This window comes from Centruroides vittatus, unplaced genomic scaffold, assembly GCF_030686945.1.
Source record: "Centruroides vittatus isolate TY-2023 unplaced genomic scaffold, ASM3068694v2 contig_2747, whole genome shotgun sequence".
Taxonomy (NCBI): domain Eukaryota; kingdom Metazoa; phylum Arthropoda; class Arachnida; order Scorpiones; family Buthidae; genus Centruroides; species Centruroides vittatus.
In genome coordinates, this window is record NW_027121750.1 from 1,833,704 (window position 1) to 1,858,798 (window position 25,095).

Below are 25,095 nucleotides of genomic sequence, written 5' to 3' on the forward strand. Positions count from 1 at the left end.
AAACGGCATCAATTTTTTGTCCGCGAAATCTTTCACACGGCCGAAGATGCCCATCTCCCGCAAAAACCGAGGTCGATCGCGATCGACCCGAAAAATCGAATAGAGGGACGGAAAGGACGAGTCAACCATTTTTTACAGGAGTGACGGGAAGGGGGTGACCGAAAAGGAGCAGCGCATCGATCGCGTCTAAATCGTTCCGTTGCCCGGCGCAGAACACTGCCAAAATGTAGTTTCCAGCCAACAATTACCGCTGCCGAAATTTAGGGGGAAATTTACTTCTGTCCAGGGACTCCGTATTGGTGGAAGCGTACCAAACCGCAAAATCGAAACGTTTTCCGGTGATGACGCTTTTGACTTAGACATGCAGCGCCACCGGCAGGAATCTCGTTTGTAATGTTAATTACGCCGCCTAGGAATGTTGACATTTTTCTAAGCTTTCTGACAGATCGATCAGCAGAGACGTAATTCCAACTGAAAATCGAGTGGCAAGGAAACGCGGGGTATCCTCTTTCGGCTCGAGCTTTCTTGAGGGATTCCTGTTGCAACTCGAGTTTTTTTGAAGAATTCCTCTTGCGGCTCGAGAAAGTTTTCTTGCAGCTCGAGCTTTCAGGAAGAAGTCTTCTTGCGGCTCGAGCTTTCTTGAGGGATTCCTCTTGCGGCTCGAGCTTTCTTGAGGGATTCCTCTTGCGGCTCGAGCTTTCTTGAGGGATTCCTCTTGCGGCTCGAGCTTTCTTGAGGGATTACTTATATGGTTCGAGGAGATAAAATGAAGAAAAGGGAAAGTAAGGTGAGGGATCGCGACCCCCAAAGAGCGAATGAAATAGAAATCCGGGACCCGCTCCGTTTTGGGACGGACCGTGGATGACCCGCGCACTGCGGACTATCGATCCAAGTCGGGATCGATGGAACGCCGACGAAAGCTGACGCTCCCGCCATTGGCCCCGGGATGTTGTTGCCAATTGTCCTCTCCAGAAATCCGTTGGGACGATCTCCACCCCCGTTGGTCTTCCTTCTAATTTTCTTTCTTTTTACTTAATTAATTCCGAGAATTAACAGTGTTTGTTGTTGTGTCTGGCGTTTAATTCCTCGCCTGGTAGTTTTTGCCTCCTCCCACCCTGTGATTCTTTACTTAAATTTCCGCCAATCGATCGAAATTCGCGAGTTGTTTCGCGGCGCACGTGGCACGGCAAAGAGTTTGCAAAAGAAGGAGGGCACTCACCTGTATGTACTCGTCTTCGCAGCGAAGATGCTCGGCAATGAACTCTACGGCTTCCGTCGCTCGACACGCTTCCGGTGAGAGGAAGAGCACGTCCCCTCCGTCTCCGTGGGTCTCCTGATCCAGCGAAGACTTTCGTGCCACGGTGCAGTTCGGATGATGGATGTCGGCCAGTTCGACGAAATCCGTTTTCTGCCTGACGTCGCACGATTTGGGCTCCGGTGATCCGTGGTAGTGTTGATGCACCCCGACGCCGGGCATCTCCATCATCCAGACCAATCTGGTCTTCCTCGGCCTCTTCATGAACAACAGAGCCGGCAGAAACTTGAGAAACACCACGCGCACCCAATTTGGCATTCGGTGCGTCCTGGGACCGCGAAAATTCCAATTGATGATGACTACGGTGACTAAAATGGAACACGTGTTCATCAGAAAGGTGAAGAGCAGGTACTTGGCGATCAGCGGTAAAACTAGCGATGTGGGTGGTAAGATTTTGGACACCAGAAGTAGGAATACCACCAAAGACAGCAATATGGATATTCCCAGCGTCACCTTCTCTCCGGCCTCGGCCGGAAGGTAGAAGACCAAGACGCAGAGGAAAGAGATCAACATTGTCGGCATGATCAGGTTGACCGTGTAGAAGAGGGTCTTTCGCCGAATTGTGATGTAGAACGAGATGTCGGTTTCGGTCGGCTGACCCCACTTTGAGTTGTTGTAGACGTTGAGGAAAGCGGGAGCTTCGACGATGTCCCAGGTCCCGCTCTTCCAGTAGTCGGACAGGTCCACCCAATGACTGTCGTCGTAGAAGTTTAAGGACACTTGGTCGCCATTAAAGGTCCACGAGCCGAATTTCATCACGCACCTCTGCTGATCGAAGGGGAAATAAGTGACGTCTATGGTGCACGAACTCTGGTAGATGGCCGGCGGCACCCACATCACCTGTCCGGAGTTGTAGATCAAAACGTTGGATTTGTATCGGACCTCATAGTTGCCGTCGGCGCTGCCAGAACAAGACAAAAAACAGAACACGGGGTTAAGCGGCTGATAGGATCACGCGCCGTCACGCACCCGAATACCTACTTGTTGAAGAGCACGATGTCCGGCTTCCACACCTTGTCGGGAGGAAGGCGCAGCACCGAAATACCTCCGTAGTCGGACTCGTCCCAGACCAACTGGTAGTCGTTCCACATCTGAAAACACACGAAACCTTTACGCCATCCGTCCGGCGCCGCGGACATTTCTCCACACATAAATCTCCCTTTTGCCGACAATCGGAAATTTTCTTAGAAATCGATTTTTCCGGTAGAGGAAGGAAAGTCGCTACGATCGATGCCGCCACCCGCGTGGCTCTCTAGTCGCGCGCAAAAATGCCACCACTCCGAAAGCGAGAGGAGGAAGAGAGAGAAGAACCTCTTCCTCTTCCCACCCGGAAGGTAAACCGCGAACTACGGGTTGGAGAGGCGCAGGACGGATGCCACGCGAACACCCCACCTCGTAATGATCCGTGCCGTATTTACTAAGGGGTGCGGGGAGGAAATTAACGGGAGGAAAGAGAGTTTTTCTTTTTCTTCTACTTCTTTCCTACGTTAATAAAAGCGTCACGCGTTTGAAACAATTAAGATTAATGTATAATTAATAAATGTGTTTGGTTGGGTTCGTTCAATTAACAAAGGTAAATCGAATAGTTTACGTCATACAAAGTAAATATGCTTCTTTTCGTTTTGTTGTTTAAATATTTAGCTTAATGAATGTTTAATGAAATCGTTATTAACATTCCCGTCGAGATGTTTTGTTTTCTCGACGATACAAACAGAAACGTCATAACATCTAATTATGCCGACTAAAAAACACGCGCAATTGTCGATACACTTGCAATAATTTGCATATGTTTTTGTACAGGCGTTTGTGGAAGGCACTAACGATTATTTGTAGTGTTCCTTTCAGTGTGTTATTTGTGGTGTTCCTTTCAGTGTGTTATTTGTGGTGTTCCTTTCAGTGTGTTATTTGTAGTGTTCCTTTCAGTGTGTTATTTGTAGTGTTCCTTTCAGTGTGTTATTCGTGGTGTTCCTTTCAGTGTGTTATTCGTGGTGTTCCTTTCAGTGTGTTATTTGTAGTGTTCCTTTCAGTGTGTTATTTGTGGTGTTCCTTTCAGTGTGTTATTTGTAGTGTTCCTTTCAGTGTGTTATTTGTGGTGTTTTTTTCAGTGTATTATTTGTGGTGTTCCTTTCAGTGTGTTATTCGTGGTGTTCCTTTCAGTGTGTTATTCGTGGTGGTCCTCTCAGTGTGTTATTTGTGGTGTTTCCTTTCAGTGTGTTATTTGTAGTGTTCCTTTCAGTGTGTTATTTGTGGTGTTTTTTTCAGTGTATTATTTGTGGTGTTCCTTTCAGTGTGTTATTCGTGGTGTTCCTTTCAGTGTGTTATTCGTGGTGGTCCTCTCAGTGTGTTATTTGTAGTGTTTCTTAGTGTAGTATTTCTACGTGATTGTGTAGCAGAAGAACTATAATCTAAACTCTTCCACAGCTACACAATACCAAACAATAGATTAGATAAATATCATTTAACACGTGTGCATTGTATTATTCGTGCCCCTCGTATTTAGAAAGGATCGTCAGCGACCGAGCCACCTTTTTAAATGAGGTCTCCACGTATTCCTATACATTTAAGTATATTCTCTTCGTTATCCAAACAATGCAGAGTAGTGTATCAATATAAACGTTTCCCGTGCCCACCGAAGAGGAAGGAACCATTTAATATTTAACTTCCCCAATTTCCGAATCTCTGAATTGTTTATCTAACTGACCCTTAGCAGTCAAACCGCGTGAAATGAGAGATTTCGAGAGAGAGGTCCCCGGGGTCCAGATTTCAATATCTGCTTGTCTCTCGTATTGCGTAGTCAAAAATATATTCGAAATGGAAAAGGAAATTCTTCGAATCGTATCGAGTTTTTTTCTTTTGTTACGGAAACAAAAATTTGGCTCCAGTTTCAAAAATAAACGGCGAAGAATCACCCGAAACCATAACAACATTCGTACGTTTACAACAAAAAGAAACCATTTCCTGAACTATTTACGAACAGAGGAAGAGTACCGATTTCGAAATTCGAAAGGTCAAAGGTTATTCTAAAAAAATATTAGAAAAATAATCGGTTTGGCTCCTTATCGACGATAGACACCAGACAAATACTATAGAATAATAGAAAAATGTCTGGAGTCGATGCTGGCAAATCGAATAGAGAAGAAATACTTTCAACTAACAAAGAAATTAGAGAAAGTACAATAAGTTGGACAATTGAAGTATTCGTGAGTTTCAAAATCGATTCTCTTTCTCAGCAAGAGAATCGATTTCGAATCGATCTTAGAAAGTAACTGGCTATAAGAAAAAAAGAGGGACGACATCTTTGTTAAGAACTTTTCGAGAGGAGTAAATCCGAATTTCATAATGACGACGGACAAATTCGATTGGGATGGCAACACTACAGTATTGTCTTATAGGAAAAAAACGAAAAGAGGGTCCTACTTACTGGCGAAGCGATAATAATATCTGTAATTGAAGCTTCTGTAATTGTTTCCGAGTAGTTGTTACGTGTTCTCGAGTGCCTGTCGCGCTGTAAAAAGCGTTATATGCGGGTTGATCTAATTAAAATCCTAACAACAGGAATGCATTAGTTTTTACTAATGCATTCCTGTTTTTAGGATTATCCATTAGTTTTTACTAACAACAGGAATGCATTAGTTTTTTCTTCGAATCCAGGTAGAAACAATACCTTTACGAACTTATAAACAGGGAGCTGGTGTCTTGCGGTAATTGCATTGTGTATTATGACGCACTTCTTTCCTTTGTCTTCGAGTTTATTTGTAAATTTAAAATTCTTAGAGCTTTCGCCCCCTCGTCGGACGTTCGTTTCCCGAGATAACTTCAAATACGAATTGTACTATTAGTCAATTGTAATTGTGACGTGCGGACACCAGAACTTACCAATTGGAGCCAGACGTTCGACGTCATAATCTGGTTCTTCTCGTTCTGTAATAAATAAACAGAAATGTTAGCCGAAAGTCTTTTTATTCCACTTAATAATAGTAAAAATATTGTTAATATTCGAAGACATTACTCTGTACTAAAGCTACCCCCAAAATCGGAACGAAGGTCAAAGGTTAGGGACCGTAAAACTGTACGAAAAATTGTTTTATATTACGTAATTTATATTGTTTACGAGAAGAAATCTGGCGGGGATGACGTAAATCGCTCAATTTCAAAGAAGGATCTTCGTAAACACCAATTTATCGATTGCTTTTTCTTTGCTTCTTCATATTTTATTTGTGATAATGGAATGTGTTATGTATGAAATTGTTCTTCCTCAGTTTCTATTGTTTCGGTTAAAAAAAAAAAAAAAATGTTTGATGGGATACAGCAACGCAACACAAGGAGCGATCTGTCAAGGGGGTGTCAACTGTTAAGATTTTTTATGGTATACTCGCCCAAATTTAGGTGATAGATAGGTGAAGAAAACCCGAAAAAATTCACTTTAGTGAGGCGAGAACCCTCGACTAATGTTCGGATAGGCGTTAGAGACGTGAAGAAAAGCCAGAAAACACCACGGTGCCTTCGACTAGTGTTCAGATATGTGTTAGGGACGTGAGGAAAAGCCAGAAAACACCACATTGGTGAGCGTGAACCCTCGACTAGTGTTCGGATAGGCGTTAGAGAAGTAAGAAAAATCCGGAAACTACTTTGTTGAGGGATGAACTCGTAACCGGTGCTAAGAGCTTTTATTTTTAGAATTGCTATTGTTCAGAGGTTTTGTCCACTCGTCTACTGGTGTGTAAGTACAAGGAAAAATCGAGAAATGACACACATCAGGCGAAACAAACAGACAAGACGAACGAACAGCCTTAAGACCTCAGAACAAAATTGTTAGAAAGACGACGAAAGCCCGTTATTTCCCATAGAAACGTTTCTATCCGAAGAAACAAACGTCTGTCCAGAACGTTCTATCGCGACACTACACTTATCCGTAGATAACAGGTTTAACTTTATATACTTTTTGCACCGGATTCTAAGCGATTTTCTGCAATTGGCTGCACCTTTGAGGAAAATTTATGGAGAAATAAATAAATAAGAAAGAAACGATGATTACATCCGCATCAATCTCCAAATGAGTCGGATAAAACTACTTCATCCGAGAAAACAAAATCGAGTAGCATATAAAGGATGCCGAAACTACTTTACTTTATTAAATTACTTTATATTGATTTGGAAATTAATTAAAATTTGAAATTACAGGGGGGAGGGGTTATAATTATTATTTTTTTAAAGTAGAACAAATCGGTAATCAAGCGGCATTAAACTGGACAAATACAGTAATTATTTTCGAGTTTTCAACCAATTCTAAGGCGGTTTAAGTTACCAAAAACAACAGAATCGAGTTGCAGAAAGATCGTAAGTTACGTTATTACGGGGTCGAATAACGTTACATCGAAGTAATCGGCGATATAAACGTTTACAAGTGGGAAATTGGCAAAGTTAACGTGACTGAGTAACGAGAGATAAAAACGATTTAGAGCGTGTTGTTACGATATTCTGGCGTAACAAGTTAGCTCAATATCTTCTTAATTTCCATCCGGAATTGAGTCTACTTCCCGTTACGTTTTTTCATCTGCTCGTAACCAGAATCGACGGGACGATAAAAGAAACTAATGTGTGTAGAGTAACACTAATGCATGCCATATTATATATATAAATAACCGTTGATACTATATATAGAAGCCGTTTTTTCCCATCATCTCTCCGACCGTAAACTCGGCGTAACGAATAAGTTACGTTTCTCACGGCCAAGAAAGAAAAATAAGGAGACTTCAATTTCTTCGGAGGAGGAAGTAAATTGCTTAACGGTTTAAATTTCGGAAGATTTTCGAGTAACATCTCGCGTTACATCCCGGAAGAAGTTACGAGGGAGCGTGTTTTGACGCGAGAGTAACGTTGCGTGGGGTGGAAGAGGAGGAAGAGAACCCGATCCGAGAAGAGGAGGGGGTGTTTACCAGATTCCGATCGATGTCGATATAATTCATCACTCGACTCACCCCACCGGACGACACACCGGTGGCGCTTCCTTCCTCCTCTTCCTTCCCCTCCTCCCCCGGCCATTTTTCTGACGTGGGGTCGCCTCTTCCACCTCTTAATAGCCTGGGTGAGGCTGTACGACTAGCCAGACCATAACGAGTTGGCCATCGATCGCCCGGGGGATCGATTCTTCTCCGATGACGCCTCGAACATCCTGAGGTTCGAACCCTCGACAGGGAGGGAGAGAGGAAGCGCGGTCGAATCCCGGTTACTCCTTTGGGGAGGAGGAAGAGCAGCGGAGCCAGATGGAGCCCGTTATTAATTTTCGGTCGGTTCGATAATTAAAAGGGATCCACCGAAGGGGGTGGAAGTAGAAAAGAAGGAATTCGTTCGCTTAAGGGTATCGATCGTGGTGGCTCTCTCCTTCTCTCTCTCCTGGCAAAGAAACGGTCGTCGATCCGCGGCCGACTAAACCAGGCGGCCTCCCTCCTCGCTCCCAAAACCGGTCGAAGAAGCTATCGACCCCCCTCTCGAGAATTCGTCCCCCCGTCGACGTCTCGGTTTTCCAAAGAAGCGCATTTCTTTGCGTTTCGGCAATCGATGCTCTGCCTCTTCCTTAAAGACTTCGTCTCTCTCGCCCTCGTTCTTCCCTCCTCCCACCTACTGCGACGCAATTAATTAGTAAAAACGATAAATTTCTCTGTATGGCCTTTATTAATGCTCTTATCGTCTTAGAAACGACACTACAAAATACTATTGTGAATGCCTCTCGGATACTGCCGAAGAGGAAACCGCTAAACGGATGTTGCTGTAAAGCCTCCATTTGTTACTCTCACTTTCCAAATTATCCCTTAATGAAAGTTATCATTCTAAGAAAGTATTCGTCCTCGAACACTACGCCATTATTTCCCATTTCTCCACTTATTAAACCGCCTGCGATATACAGAAACACACACACAAAAAATCATTATTTTACGCCCAATCTTCTGCGGGTTATACGCGACAGTCGCTCGCTGTCAACGCGAGATGAGCCTGGAAAATGTCTTCCAAATGGGAATTCTTGCATGAAAAATTCAATATTTGCTAGTGTTTTTCGGGTATTTTCTTGAAAAAATAGTAATAATTCGCCTATAAAATATTCTGTAGCAATTTATCACGCGTAAACAGTGCTATAAAAACTGGAAGAAAAACCACGCCGCACTGTATCTCAGTTTTGTCCTACGTTAAATCGAGGTACCGCGACGGTATATAAGGGTATTCACTACATATCAGTTGGGTTATTCTCCTTATACTTTAACAGCTCTTAATCAAATAATGGAACCGATTAAAAGTATTATTCATTGCCCTAAAATTCGAGTGAAAGTACTGAAATTGTTCGGTTCCCGAAGAAGCCGAACGGAGTTGTAGGATCAATGGGACAATTTCCCACGAATTCCCAGAAAGTACCCCTATTTTCGGTGGGATAAAATCCCGGAAAACTTAACGTCGGTGAGGCTAGAACCCACGTCTTAGTGACAAAAGAATGAAAAGATGAAAATGAAGGATTTCGTGTCCCACATCTTGAGATGAACCTGTAATAAGAGAAGAAAGGACTAACAAAAAGCTTTCCTCCTGAAGTTTCCACCAATATCCGTGTTTGTGACTCACCAACGTGGAGTTTTCCGTGTTTCTTCGCGTGACTAACATCTAAATAGGGGTCAATTTCCTTTCGGGAGGCACCCCTCTCGTCAGACCACCCATTTGTTGTGTTGGCCAATCCTTCGTCTCGATTAGGAAACTTCAGGAGGAAACTAATGGAACTCGTGAAAATCGACTTTGTTACTCTCAAGATGAGAGGAAAGAAAATTTTCCAGATGGAATGAGCAAGACAAATCTCTAATCCTATAAAAATTACACCATTTAGGATGATTAAAGAAGAAATTTCATGCGCAAAACATTAAAAGAATTATCTGAAACCATTGCAAAGAATTTAATCTCATGGCTAATCTCATAATTAGAACAAAGGATAGGAAGGGGGCCCTTATTAAATTACCCTTCCTCATTGCCATTTTCCAAATGGCAATGAGAAGGGTAATTTGGAATATAGTTTTAACAAGGAGGGACTTCATTACTGCTCCACAAAATGCTTCAGTTTTCAAGCTGCTGCTGCTGCTGCTGCTGCAACGATCCCAGATTTCTTTTTTCAACTATGGCTCGATGCACACCCACCAGTGAAGTTCGATTGTTCCACTACTTTACCCCCATCACAATCCAATTTAAAACATTCGGGAGCAGTCTCGTAAAAAATAATATAAAATTGCTCCAGAGCCACTTAAATTGTTCCGTGTGTGTGTGTCGCTCGGTTGCTGGATTACCGTTTATTTTCGTGTTTCCGCAATAGAGAATTAAGATGATTCACGTGGGTGGGGCATCTCGTTGCACCCACCCACATGGACCCTGCTCGCCACTCGGGTTCGGGATTGCCAATTGTTTACGTTACTTCGAGAGAATAACAATCGGATAAACTGAAGAAAAACATTAAACACGGGAGTATTGTTCACGAATCTGTTATAGGAGCATTATTGTTTCTTTCCCTTAGGCCTGTTGATAAAATGCTTTCCTTTATGGGTAGCCAAACCTCGTTATAGTGCGATGCTAAATCGAAGTAACCTAAGTCTACACAAAGAGTTAGTGTTTTAAGAGTTTAAAATTCGATGATAACAATCAGTACGTTATAAAGAGGTTACGTTGACGGATGTTGCGCTATATCGAGGTTTGGAAAATTTGAAACTTTGGAGAAGAATCGTGGCTGCTTAAAAATCTACTACACCCTCGATTTAACGCTAAACACGGTGTGATTATATTATCTCAGTTGTTCGGGAAACTTGATTAAGAATTTGAATGTCGCATGGCCGAACTAATTAATTATTTTCTTTTGACGCCCTCGAATTAACGTTCGAACGATAAACAAGAAATTTCTAATAAAATTAAGCGATTTATGCGTCATTATCGTTGTTAAAGGGGAATTAAAAGGAATTAAGTATGATCCTTTTTCTAATAGTTTATAAATTAGTGTTTTCTCGTTGTTACGTAATTAATAATTTAAGCGAACGTGTGACTAAAGCGTAACACTAAAAGGCCAATTATAGGAATTGAAGCAATCTATCAGTGAATTAGGGCAATCCCCTTTCCTTCTCTACCTATCTAATAGTCGCATTAACGAGGTTTCCCGGGATATTGAGAGAGAATTTTAAATATTTCGGGGTGATTTTTGATAATTAATTAAAGCTCAATTAGCTCCGAATCGTCCGTAACCGTGCAGAAAGCGGGTTGAATGGGATCGATGGGGGTTAAATTAAGCAAAGCGACACGCCTGACACGTCCGAGGGGGAGAGATGCCTCCCTACGAGAAATTGGCCCCCCAGTTTAGGTGTTTGAAACGTGAAGAATCCACGTGACTCGACCATCGATGAGGCTCGAACCCGCGACAAACTGGTTTTATCTGGCTGGCCGCAGTGTAACGTAATACAGTAAGGTAATCAAAGTTACTTTACGTCATGTTTTCTCCTCGATATTTATGAATAGGAAAAACAATAATGGTCAAATCTTCCCTCTTGTTCTGCATAACGATTATTCCTTAATATTTCGGAACAATAGAAAAGACACTAGTAAAAGTATTCCTTTCATTAATATGTATCATACGTATCGTTATCTCTTTTATTTATTTATTTCTTTTTTCTCTGTTATCATTTCTGTATTTTCTTCGGATTAAATCGGCTTTCTTCTTAGTAAATTTCTTCTTGTTACGATCGTAACGACGTTTCCATCGAATTTTCTTTAATCTAACGAAAGCAGATTGGACGAAGCGACGTTACGACATAATTATTCGTATCACATTACTCCATATCCCTGCGTAACTATACCGAAACTTTTTCGATAAATCGGGTTCGATTTTCGAGGTGTAGCGTGTGCCAAAATAGGCGCGAAGGACCCGTTTTTGTTCGATTTCACTGGGCGAAAAGTAAATTCGCGATACACGGGAGGGAGGGCGGGAGGAAAAAGTCGGTAGCAAATTTCAAATTTTCTCGAAAGACCGATCGAAAATACGAATAAAATACAGCGACAAAAGTCCACCAACGGTAATCATCCCCGCCGTTAATCGATATTTCGAGGTAGGAAAAAAAATAAACAGTATGCAAGAGTATGGAATCGATATAACGCTACAATTATTGGGCTCTCGCTCTCGCAGTACTTTACAAAATTTTTAATTTTTCTTTCATTAAAGGTCAATACACACACACACACACACACACACACACACACACATACACACATTTATATAGAATCATCCATTCGCAGGGATGAAGAGATCCTGCACCATCCGCATCAGTGGAAAAAAATATGCTCTAGAAAGATGCTACGGTAAAAACTTACGTTACAGCAGATGTGGGCCCTCGAAATAACGTTGGAAACGTTATTCCGAGGACCCACACGTGCGAATTTTCAATTCTTAACGTAAAACATCCCTGGATTTGCGAATCGCGCGTTCTGAATCGCGCATAAATAGGGCAGACAAAAGAGACGAACGTACGAAACGAATCGATTCCCGCCCCGAAATTATTACACAAATCCCGATCCCGATTCAAACAATGGGGATTTTTGCCGTGTAATTTGAACAAAATTCGAATGTGGCGCGCCAATTTATCGATCGTCGTAAGAGGCGGTTGCCTTAGAAACTAGAATTTTCGCCCTCGTCCGTCGCCACCGCACCTCCTACGTACACTACAGCAGATTTTAATGGAGAATTTCTCTTTACCATTCGGCCATTACTTATTCATGTAGACAAAAAATAAAACAATACAAATCTTGCTTTTTCTAATAACACAAATAACAAGAATGGAAAAAACAACTAACGTCGGGATTTAGAGGAAACACATCCACTAATGTGAAAGTTGTGAAGAAAGAGCGGAAAGGGTTGTGTTTCTATCATCTGTTTACACCGGCTCTCCGGCTTCCTATCCCCTCTAAAATATTCGTAAATTACACAGTAAACACAGGGCGAAGTCTGGAAAAAACTGGACGTCTCCCCCTCCACTGATCGTCGGGGTTTACGTGTTTGTGTAGGAGGAAACTATCTCCCATCGCTCCTTTCCCGTATTGTGACGTAATCACGGGTTAGGGAATCGAAAGAACGAAGATTTATGACGTAGAACACGTTGAAGATTTGGCTTTTCGCGCCATGTTTTGTCAATCGATAACTTTAACGTCATGTCTTCTCGGTGCCCTGGGTTATTTTTCGACCTCGTGCGGGATTCCGCAGCCTCGGACGATGGCGGACGACGCGTCGGACACATAAAAGTTCTGTTCCCTAATCAAACCCACACTTGGCTCTATTTCCCGGCTGCTCGACCCTCTATTTTTCTTGAAAAGGTACAAAGTTGGGCCAGATACTAGATCTGAAGACAGAAATCTCTTGAATTTTTGATGAAAGGAAACTTTCTTGTGTGCAGAAACTGAAAACACCGTGTCATTCCCCCGAAATCACACAAATTTCGGTACTTATGTTAATGAATCTTCCAAATTAACACAAAAAAGTTATCTTACAGGCTAAATTTAGCTACACCCACCCCCTGGAGGAACCTTCACATCTCGACAAAGATACGAGATTTTCTGATATTGTAAATGCATACCCCGGGGTAGAACTTGTTTAAACGGCCATTATACTTTAAAAGTATGTATATTTTATGGTAAAGTAGTCGTTTTATTTAAAGAAAGGAAGCCGAAGATGTCCACCGACTGGTTAGAAATTCCTCCTCCTCTTCTCCAAAGTGACAATCTTCTTAATTTAGAAAATTCTCTCCTCTGGGGCGATTTATTTTTGTTACTTTCCTACACTTTCATTTGTAGTAATCGCCGGCGGACATCATAAATTAGGAAGGATGAGGAGCTTTCTTTGAATACCTTCTCCTGTATTTGGAGTAGTTAAAAACCTGCTCTTTGTTGCCTGTTTTCCCCTTCAGTTCTTTGTATCAGGGAGAAAGTAATATCGATCTGTATAGAACTCCTCTCGAAAAACTAACTTGCGGTTCTAACCCGATCTTAACAATATTAAGGTGAAGTCGAAACTGTCACGCGACGGCATCGTGTATTGTTACGTAACAGTCGAGCGAACGTTTAATTATTATCGTTTCCGGCGGAAGAAACGTCAATGGTAAGTATCTCTTTTATTCGTTTCCGCTCGAACACAGCGACGAAGAGTTACAATGCTTACTAAATCCTCCGTAGAGCCCAGGTATTATGTAATAAATAAATAACTGCTAACAATGTAACAAGTATTCGCTTTCGGGAGAAATGTTTGAATTTATTAAGTAAACAAATAAAAAAATGGGGGATTTTTTCATAAATGATAAGTAAAAACGCACTTAATTTTGGAAACTTACAGTAAAATATCGTATAAAAGTACTAAAGCATCTACCCATGTACAGTGCATAAAATGAGAAATAACTGTAAGACAGTTTCAGCTTCAAGTTAAGCTGTAAACCCTATTGCAGCTTCACATAAGCTGTAACCCTCTTGCAGCTTCACATAAGCTGAAACCCTCTTGCAGCTTCACATAAGCTGTAACCCTGTTGCAGCTTCACATAAGCTGAAACCCTCTTACAGCTTCACATAAGCTGAAACCCTCTTGCAGCTTCACATAAGCTGTAACCCTATTGCAGCTTCACATAAGCTGAAACCCTCTTGCAGCTTCACATAAGCTGAAACCCTCTTGCAGCTTCACATAAGCTGTAACCCTATTGCAGCTTCACATAAGCTGAAACCCTATTGCAGCTTCACATAAAATGAAAACCCTCTTGCAGCTTCACATAAGCTGAAACCCTCTTGCAGCTTCACAGTAAGCTGAAACCCTATTGCAGCTTCACATAAGCTGAAACCCTCTTGCAGCTTCACATAAGCTGTAACCCTGTTACAGCTTCACATAAGCTGTAACCCTGTTACAGCTTCACATAAGCTGAAACCCTCTTGCAGCTTCACATAAGCTGTAACCCTATTGCAGCTTCACATAAGCTGAAACCCTCTTGCAGCTTCACATAAGCTGTAACCCTGTTACAGCTTCACATAAGCTGTAACCCTGTTACAGCTTCACATAAGCTGAAACCCTGTTGCAGCTTCACATAAGCTGTAACCCTATTGCAGCTTCACATAAGCTGAAACCCTCTTGCAGCTTCACATAAGCTGTAACCCTGTTACAGCTTCACATAAGCTGTAACCCTGTTACAGCTTCACATAAGCTGAAACCCTCTTGCAGCTTCACATAAGCTGTAACCCTATTGCAGCTTCACATAAGCTGAAACCCTCTTGCAGCTTCACATAAGCTGTAACCCTGTTGCAGCTTCACATAAGCTGTAACCCTGTTACAGCTTCACATAAGCTGAAACCCTCTTGCAGCTTCACATAAGCTGAAACCCTCTTGCAGCTTCACATAAGCTGAAACCCTCTTGCAGCTTTACATAAGCTGTAACCCTGTTGCAGCTTCACATAAGCTGAAACCCTCTTGCAGCTTCACATAAGCTGAAACCCTCTTGCGCTTTACATAAGCTGAAACCCTATTGCAGCTTCACATAAAATGAAAACCCTCTTGCAGCTTCACATAAGCTGAAACCTTCTTGCAGCTTCACGTAAGCTGAAACCCTATTGCAGCTTCACATAAGCTGAAACCCTTTTGCAGCTTCACATAAGCTGAAACCCTCTTGCAGCTTCACATAAGCTGTAACCCTATTGCAGCTTCACATAAGCTGAAACCCTCTTGCAGCTTCACATAAAATGAAAACCCTCGATGCTTGAAGTTATCCAAAGAATTATCATCCAGATGATCCTCCATCTCCCGTTTGATGAATAATTGATTTTATTAAGAGTTAAAATTTTACGAAACATTTCAAGCAACGTAATTAAAGATTGGATAATAAATATTCCAGAACTGTACTTTCCACGTATCATCAGCGTGAAAGACAAAAATGATTCGTCAATTTGGCGTAACAAGAACAAGATCAATTAGCGATAGAAACTAAACGTCACCTCGTCTTCTCGACAATACACGGGGAGTGACGACACCCGATTAAGCCACGCTAATATAATTTGTTTCGATTTGTCGCCATAGATGGATCAATCCTTCAACCCCCAAAAAACCGCTCTTCCTTAAACTCACGTGACAGCGTTTTAAATCGGTAACGAATTTAAGAAATAAGCTTTTATTGTGATGCCAGACAATTGCCTTATTGTGTTTTCGAATCGAACGAGCAGTGTTTAATGGCTTCCACGTTTTCTAACAACACACCGCCAAATTCCCTCGGGTTATCGACGTTACTTCTTATAATAATCGCTAAAACGCTCGCACGTAACCGACCACCCCACCCTTTTTTCTTATAGGAAACACTTCAAAAGAATCGGTTTAAATCGATTAATTATAATTTAACACAAGAAATTATGTAAAGGGAATTATTTACGGAGGGGAAGCGAGCTTTAAAACGTGTCAGTGAATTACTTCTGTGACTAACAGATTCTTTTATTCTCCCCATTCCTCCAATTCACGTGACGTCGTAGAACATCACGCCAGTGGAAAGATACAATAAAATAATGCGCTTCCGCTATAAATAACGGCGCGATTTTTATTGCGATCGATGCCAAACCCCCCTCTTTTTTCCAAACTTCGGATAGTTTTCGACTACGTAGAAAAAGAGTTTGGCAATTTACCAATTTCTCTCAATGACGTTCTCGCCACCCGGTGTTGTTCTGTGTGACGTCGGAGGCGACGGTACGGAAGCGTTTAACCCCGACTCGCGTTACGCTGACGTTGCGTTGGTAGCGAAACAAGTTGGGCGTTGTTTAATGGATATTGAAAGCGAGTTTGAATAATGGATGGACGTCGTGGATTCCTTCTCATGCGGGCCAATCGCGTTTTTCCGCATTCGAGTAGCATCGATTGTGTGGCGCAACCATCGAAAATTCCCTCTTTCTACTTTCGACTCAGTAAAGAATGGTTGGGGAGTAAGGACAAAGGATGCCGCTCCTCATTTGGTAGTGGTAGTAGCCCCCAGCTACTCCCCATCTGGTAGAAGATGTAGATCATAGTAACTTTTAATGCTGCTTCGAACACAATAAAGTGCTATAAATTAATAAACTTGGCGGTTTTTCTCATCTTTTACTTAGTTGAGGTGTCAGGAGTGGGATAAGTAACTCATCTGATAGATGAAATAGCCCCGGCTACTCCCTAGCCAGTAGACGTATTCCCCATCTACTCCCCAAAAGTAAGAAGAGTCGCGAAGGAGGAAGGCGCGCGTTACGACCACCAAAACGAGGGAAGATGACGAACGAGGACCGATTTTGCACTTTGATTCATAAGTGCAATGGTAATCTGTCTGATTGTCTGTCTGTCTGATTCGAACCGTGGGTCGCAGAATGACAAATAATACGCCAAAAGATAAAGCTTTGTATTCTCTAAACGCGCTTTATCACGCGTGTTTATAATGGGGGTCGAAATTTTAACGACACGCGCTTCCCAATATTAATTCTACATACAAGCAAACAATAGAGAGTATCGAACAGCACAACCGGATAGAAGCAATGTAAAACTGTTACATTTCATTTGTCTATAAAAGGGGCAATTTACAGAGAAGGAAATATTTCGGGAGTAGACGTAATTCGCGTGCGCCGTCACGTTCTGCAAACATGGAGCGAGAACACAACCCCCTCCCGTTCTTTTAGTGTACGAGTTGCAAATTACGTCATTCCGTCTACAGGGTAAAGTAATAAGCTTCGAAGACTCTTCCACCACGCGCCAGTATGACGTAACGTACGTCTCTCCCGATTATTCGTGTCTGGCGTTAGAATACTAAAACGGTAACCTCTACCCTACGAAATCTGAGGGATTCTCGTATACTACGCTCTACCACGCGACGTTACCGATCGCAGTCACGTGACCCGTATCAAATGGTGGGTAAAGTTAACCGGCACGAACTCATAGAAACTGCCAAAAGTAATTATTTCGGGCGGGGGGACCGTTACCGGCCGAAAGAAGGGGGAGTAGAAGATTAAGTCGCGTGCGAAAAAGATTTGCTAGAATATTTTTCCCTCCGAACATGAAAAGATTTAAACAGAAGGAAGAACTGTTTTAAATATATCGATTTAATATCCTTTGCCTCATTCGATATACGAGAGACTCCTGTTTAATCTCGCGAGACTCGCCGAATTATTCGACCGAATAAAACCTAAAATTTCAGTCTTGGTATCGTGAAAGCTCTGAAAAAAGCTTTGATTTTTAGCGAAATTTCCGAATTTACAGCTTCATTTTCAGCACAATTTTTAAATTTTCAGCACGATTTCTGAATTTGCAACTTTGTTTTCTGCACAATTTTTAAATTTGCACCACAATTTTAAATTTTCAGCACAATTTTTAAATTTTCAGCACGATTTCTGAATTTGCAACTTTATTTTCGGCACAATTTTTAAATTTTACACCTAAAAAACTGGTTAATATTTAATATTTTAACACGAAATTTAATAAAAGACCTTAAAAACTCCTACCTTAAATCTACAGTGAGAAGACGACGACAATAGAAGAGACTGAAAAAGTAGTGTCGAGTGTAGCAGTGTTTTGTGGAAAGCGAAAACCGAATTGGTCGCAGAAATTGTGTTGGAAGGAAAGAGAGAAAAAAGTGGAATTTCTTTCCCGGATCTAAAAGAGTCCCGGACAGAAAAAAGAGGATTTGTTGTAGAAAATCCGGATCCCTATCGATTTCTATCGCACGAAATCGCGCTCGGATCAAAGTATTTGTCTGTCTTTCGGCCACCGAAATCGGCCCTCCAAACGGAAATTCGCATTACGTCGATCGAGCGCTAAAAATTCCCCAACTTTTATTCTGAAAATCTTGGGTCAATCGTTCTACACGCGCCATATTCTTTCCACAATAAAGCGACATTTTATCACCTAGCGAGAAGGTGATCGAAGCGAAAATTTAATTCGGAATCGCTGAAGGTTAAAGAAGTTATTTTTCTTTTTTTCTACTCCTGCAACCTCTTAAATCCCTCTTTAATTTATTAGTAAAGAGAAGGATCCTGGAAAATTCGATCACGTTCCTCCCTAAGTACAAGTTGATGCCCACCTTACATCGAAACGTATGAAAGCTATTACGTAAATTCCTCTCCCACTAAAATATGTAAATGAAGAAAAATAAGTGCGATCTGATGCCACGCGCCACAAAATCTCCCCCCCCCCGCGCTCTTCCTTTAAAATCTCTATCTCGATTTACGGCTAGACAGGTTGAGGATCCTTTCCAGATTGCAATATTTTTATCCGAATGACCACGCGCTTTCGACTACGTTACGTTTCGTAACCGTATTTGCTGTTGATGTTTGCCGTCACCAGCTTTGATGCCAACATAAAATCCTAACGACGTTCTCAAAGATGCTCCTACGCAGATAAATGCAATAATCTGGGCACTAAATCCCGAATTAGTGTCATGTAGCACGTGATAGACTCCAATCGATGGTCTCTGCTTCCATTTCTGTAAAAGATTTAGAATTTAGGAGTGTTTTTTTTCTAAAATATTTTCGGTTTAGCATAAACTTGAACCTATTCCGAATCTTTCTCCTCCTCCGTTTATATTTTTGCAACAATTGTCCCAGAGTTTGCACCCCTGCAGAGGAACCCATTCGCTTATAAAAGGCCACAGTAGATTGCCTGTAATGACACTATTCATTGGGTTTTTTATGTAATAAGTAGTCACCACCCTGAGCTTCCTTTGGCACAGTCACTACTTTAAAATACTGCAAACATCGAGTCATCCTCACTGTTTCTAAACAAAAATGGAGCTTAAAAGGAAACTGGCCCCTATTTAGGTGTTAGAGAAGTGAAGAGTTGTATACAGTTGACCCCTATTTAGGTGTTACAGGGGTGAAGGAAACCCGGAAAACACATGGCCTAGGCGAGGGACGAACCCACGACGGTGTTCAATAGAAACAAAACAGATTTGAAGTATCACCCACATTATAATTGTTCCAACAACTTTTACAATAGAAATCCTCACCCTCCACAGAAGTAGAGGGGCTCAAAATCAAGTAAAAGAGGGGTTGAGTTATGCAAAAATAAACATCAATATTCCACAAGACGTCGTCTTCGTCATTCCGAACGGTTCGAAAACGTGTTACAACAGTAGAGAATTATCGAAGTTAAATCATCCGTCATCATCCACCCCCGACTGTTTAACACGTTACCACCTAAGGGGATACAAAAACCTAATCGTAATATATATTTTAACGCCCGGTTCGAGTGAAAGTTCCTAGTGTAAACCTGTCAGTCGTATTGTATAAAACACCGGAAAGACAGTGTAATTTATTAATTAGAAACCGGAAAAAGTTGGCTAAATAAGTAAAACACTCGACTATAAAAGAAAACTATTGTGTTTCGTACAGAGAAAAATCTATTCTTTAGGAATTTTCTACGTTGTGCCTATTAACTAGAATAAATATCCTCTCCCTTTCATTCAAATACAATAGCATTCGAGAGAAGAATTATCATTTAGAAAGTGTTTGCCATTCTATTCTTTAATAAGGGAAGATAAATAAAGACACTAGGAATAATTCCGCACTTTACTCGTACAATATCCATTAGTTAAATGCGTAGAAACTCGATAAACAGTATGACAAACACACGTAAGAAGTACGTATCTGTGACGCATTTGCACGGTGTAAACACCGGTAGAGCGTGTATTAAATTATACGAGGTGTCTAAGTCCTTCATAAAATTCCGCGTAATTCCGCGCGGAGAAAGGGTAACCCTCCTTTCTCCGCGCGGAATTACGCGGAATTTTATTGCAGTTGTCCGGCATTTACTGTAAGCATACAAATAACTCTCGGTTATTAAAATTCATATGGTCCAAGTGTTAAGCGGGTTGCATCTACGCAAAAATGCTCCATTAAACTTTCGTATATAACTTCACCCCGCACGTTCACCCCGTTTAATTACTAGTCGAAATTACTGAAAAAAAGAGGGGGGAGGGTTAATTATACACTACTCGCGACTTTTTAAAAATTATTTATGACTTATTTGCTAGGAAATAGTGTCACGTTTAGCAGGGATATGAAATTTGCATGGACGAACCGAACGTAACTTCGTTAGTACACTTGCAAGCATGAATAATATACGTACCTGTACGTGTACCGTATAGAACTGTACAGCACACTTGATATCACGAGAAAAACATAATTTCGGCAACGTCACGACACTCGAAATGCCAATATTAATTCGCCTACCCCCCACGGATAATCGTAACACGACCCCGTTTAAGTAAGACGAAAGCGTAACACATTCACCGGAGTCTCCGGGAAATAATGCAAGGGCAACCCTCCCCCGAACACGTTCGTAAAGAGCGTAACCGATTCGACGTTCATAAATATTCAAGATGTTACGAAACTAGGAAAAGTTACGATCGATACGGTCGGACAATTACTCGTCGTAATAAAAAAATGATGCGCCGCGGAGTGTTCGTGTAATGCCATTGTAAATAAAAGATTAACTCCCGAATATAAAAGAGAGTTTTGTACACGACAGGCGACAAATTTTCGCCCTCGTCCGTAACACACACAAAAAAAAAACTCGCCATTCTCTATGGAAATTCGTTTCCACTCCTTAATTTCCTACCGCACGATAATTTGCGTAGGGTGTGACGTAACAGATGCGCCTACCCCGCTAGATTCGACAGCGGTTACGCCAGAGACAATCGTTTACAGTGTTGCCAATTACAACGCACAATACAAACAGTGTTGCCAATTAAACTGTGTAATGGAAAACAATGAAAATCTTGACTAATTACTGCTGAATTGAGGCGAATAGTATTCTATTGTTTTCTTATAGGATGGAGTGATTCCCCTTGTTTATTTATACACAATCAAAATTACGAATTTACGATTAACAATTAACCTAAATCTCGAGGATATTCGTTTATTCACGCACGCGTATTAATTATTTATTGTGTTTAGTGAATGGGTGACGAAGAAGCCCTTTTATTGGCCAACAAATTTTACATAGATTTTACTGTTTTTCTACAATATCGGGTGCGAAAATGGGGCGAAAATATACAGGACAAGTGTGTTTTACGGTTATTTTCTGCGGTTGACATCCTCTGTGATAGCTGCGAATTCGAATGGGGCCAATTTTACACCCAATTTTCGGTTTATTCGAAGCGTACGCCCAAGTATTTTTACATGGAAATGCAGCATGGCGGATTACAGCGCGTGCTTTTTTTCGGCACCCGCTGTAAGTAATAGCGAGATTTCCCCACCCGAGTTACTACACTTTTGTAATAAAAGAAGGGAAAGTTTGCTAAGTAAACACGTAACGAGATCGTCACCTCTCTTTATAGTGTATAATGTAAGAGTTACGCGAAGTTACTATGGGAAATTAGGTCGTTCTGTTTACTCGAAGGTAGTGTCGTGTAGCCTGTAAAATGGGTAATTCCGAGACGAATTACGAGGTGGTGACAAAAAGGAAGTGACGTTTAAGTGACGTATTAGAAGAGGGAAAGGAAGATCCCAAACTGTTGTCTGTCCGTAACGCAATACTGCTGGATCGGTGGCGCGTCGACGGTTAACAGTAGAGAGGGGGCGGAAATCGATTCCCCCAAAAATTAGGTAAAACGAGAAAAAAGTCGAGTTTAGCCGGATCCTTCCTTTCTTGGCCCGGGTCTAAAGGGCGAATTCGGTTCAGACCGGAATCGGGCGTGACGTCCCGTCGGGGGGAAAGGGTTCCCGACACCCCGCACCGGCTCATTTCCGTCACTTCCGGCGGCGGAAGGAAGTGGAAAGATCTTCCGCTTCCGGCGCGCACGACGCGACAGGCAGGGGTGGACTTACCACATTGATGAGCTGAATGAAAGACAGACCGAATTGCACTTCCACCGTCTCTTTCATCACTTCCACGGGCCTGATGAGCTTGTTGTAGTCGCGAAACAGATCTCTGACCAGTCTCTCTTCGTCTTCGGAACAGTTCGCTGAAAGGAACCAAACCAATTTCTCCTTAATTCCTCTCTCACTCTGGCGCGCGCGCGATGCGACGCGACACGCCGGCTCAGCGCGCCGTCGGAAAGTTTGGCGGGCGACGGTAATTAAATTACAAACAAATTTTGCCGAGCGCCACGGCCAGAGGCGTCGGCGGTTCGTGACCCCGAAGGAGGAGCGTGCGCCGGCCGATAATCTCGATTTAACGGCGCAAAAGTCACGCAATACGGGAACGGCGCGCGTGGCGCGCTACGCGGTCTACGCCGGTCGCGACCCCGGCTCTTACGCCGTCGGTATCGATTGTCGGGCCACACCGCTACCTTCGCCGACGCCGTTCGACGCCTCCCATTTCCCCTTTAACCGGTCGGCGTTCCCGTTTATCCGGCAATTTCCCCTCGTCTCCTATTCGGACGGCGCGAGGGAGAGCGGACGAAACTGCAGTTTTGGTAGCAAATCTCGCGAAGAGAAGAGGGGGAGAGTGACTTCTCGAGAGGCGACGCCGAGATGTATCGATCGACCTCCTATTTTTAACCGGAGCATAATTAAATCCGTCGAGGATGATCCGAGTAATCGGGGGAAGATAATCCCTCCGTCTCCTCCCGGTTCCTATAAAAGTATCGGTAAACAAAATCCCGTATCGTCCGCCATAAAACGGGTCGGTCACGCGCGCGCGTTTTCCACCCCTCGATCGAATTATCCGGGAAAAATTCCGATTATTCTCCACGCTTTCTAGAAAATCAACGTTTTCGTCCATTTTCGAGGGGAAGAGGCCTGAGCGCGAGCGCCGCTTCTCGGTCGAGAGGAGCGCATTTAACTCCAAGGTGGAGGCCACAAACCCGGCCCCCGGTAAGGGGAGGAAACAACTTTTCTCCCCGAGCTATCACCCTTCGGAGGAACTCGAAGATATTTCTCTACCGCGGGGAGAATCGGATAAGGCTTAGTTTTCAGATCGGCAGCGGCGCGCGGGGCGGAGACCGCCAGTCGGCCCGCGACTCGGCGCCGCGCGCGCTACTTCTCGGGCCCGAATCTTCCGAGCGGCCCGCACGCGGGGCATGACGGGAAGAGGAAAGAAGAAGGGAGAATTCCGGATCCGTCTCTGACATTGGGATGCGGGAAGAAGGCAGTTATCGATCCTCCGGCATCTTTGGCGGGGACGAAGGAACCGCCGTCGTCGGAGCCCCGGCTGGGGTAGAGGGAGGCCCGAAAACGGCCGAGGTCGGGCGGAGACGGCGGGCGCCGGGGACCGGGGCCAAAATTTAAAAAAAAAAAAAAAAGAAATAGAGGGAGAGGGGGCCGGACGGGGCGGCGCCTTCCGCGCGGGGGTGCGGGCCGGTGGCACACACGGCGCGGAGGGGAGGCGGACGGGTCCGAGGGAATTTTCCGCGGTGCCGAGTGGGAGAAGCGCCGGCGCGACGGACGGGCCGCTCGTCCTCCTCCGCCGACGATCGGCCATTTTGGGCATCGATCGGCGGGCAGAGGAATCAGACTCACCTGGAAATACCAACGCCGTCGTCAACAGCCAGACGGCCGAGAAGCCCGCAGTCCTCATTACTCCGACAGTCCTGTCATTCCCCGGGACTACGTGAACACGCACTCACACACACACCACTCCTTCGGCGCGGTCGCTAGCGTTGTCTCCGCATTGTCGCTGACGTGATAGTGGCGCGATGGTCGCCCTCCGACTGCACGGAGAATCGGCTACTCCTGCTGGCTCTTCGCATTCGTTCGGGGGAGTGGAGGCAGACGGCCGGAGGAGCCGGGCGCCCGCCGTCCCTCCCGTCCCTCCCGGGCCCGCCGGGCCCTTCCCCCGCCTCCCTGCCCGCCCCCCGCGCCCGGCGGGAGTAAAATTCCGGGCCGGAACGGCGGGGGCGCCGCCTTCCTTTCGGTTTCTCTTCTCACTTCCGGCGGGCCGGGAGGCGGGCCGTTCCTTTACGGGGCTCGGAAGTCTCCCCGTTCGGCGGGAACGTTTTTCGCTTCCGGTTCCGGGGCGAAACCCGCCGACAGGGGTGGTTCCGTCCCCCGCTTCCCAGCGTGAAACGGCCCGGAAACGGGGGAATTCCTCTGCCACTTCGGGGTGTAAATAAACGTTAACAATTTGTATCGATTGCGTCGCGAAGATTGTTTATGACGTAGCTCAGATTATAATCAATTGTTATTTTAATACGGGAATTACGTCGTAAAACGTAACGCGTGGAACGTAACCGATCTGACGTCGCTCGCGCGTAACACACACGCTTCCACTTACCGTCTAGTCGCGTGTTTCTCCCCCGAAATTAATTCCCTAAATATCAAACGTAATTTAATATTTTCCTGTGTATATTCGAAAACACGGGCGAAGTGTTTACGAAAAAATATCTCCCTCTTTCGTCATGTTTCCTGGTAACGGCACTCGTTTTGCGTGTCTGGAAATACCCTATACTTCCTACCCGGATTATAATTATCATCCCTACTCGCTGCGTATTTGGGGGATGATCCCGATTTGCATCTGGACCCGGGGGCGATGACGTGGCGTGTTAACGATTTCTCTCGAATTACACATTAATTAACGTTAGCGTGCGGAGCGAATAAGATTTTAACGTGGTTTGGGGCAAGCGGAATCGAATGATTACGTCATTAAAATGGCTATCGAACTCGCCCCCCTTATTTGCATATAGAGCTTACCCTCAACTCACGAAAGGGGTCGTGACCTTTCCTACTTTGCCGACGTCATCAGATATAAACGAGAGAAATCTCCATCAAAACACTATAATCGATTAATTATAAAGCGGAAGACGTGTTACGCAACGAATTTT

General features: G+C 43.5%; 1 protein-coding gene across 1 annotated transcript in view; it reads right to left on the reverse strand.

Annotated features, from left to right (window-relative positions):
• The window catches only part of nAChRbeta1 (nicotinic acetylcholine receptor beta1), a 40,477-nt gene extending 16,462 nt beyond the window's left edge, over positions 1-24,015 (reverse strand). Inside the window, exons 1-5 of the mRNA XM_067266545.1 lie at positions 23,795-24,015; positions 22,160-22,296; positions 5,192-5,236; positions 2,297-2,406; positions 1,220-2,216 (exon numbers count right to left, since the gene is read on the reverse strand). Of these exons, the coding sequence (XP_067122646.1) occupies positions 1,220-2,216; positions 2,297-2,406; positions 5,192-5,236; positions 22,160-22,296; positions 23,795-23,852 (1,347 nt within the window). The 5' untranslated portion in view covers positions 23,853-24,015. The remainder of the gene's footprint in view (positions 1-1,219; positions 2,217-2,296; positions 2,407-5,191; positions 5,237-22,159; positions 22,297-23,794) is intronic.
• Between the last annotated feature and the right edge of the window lie 1,080 nt (positions 24,016-25,095).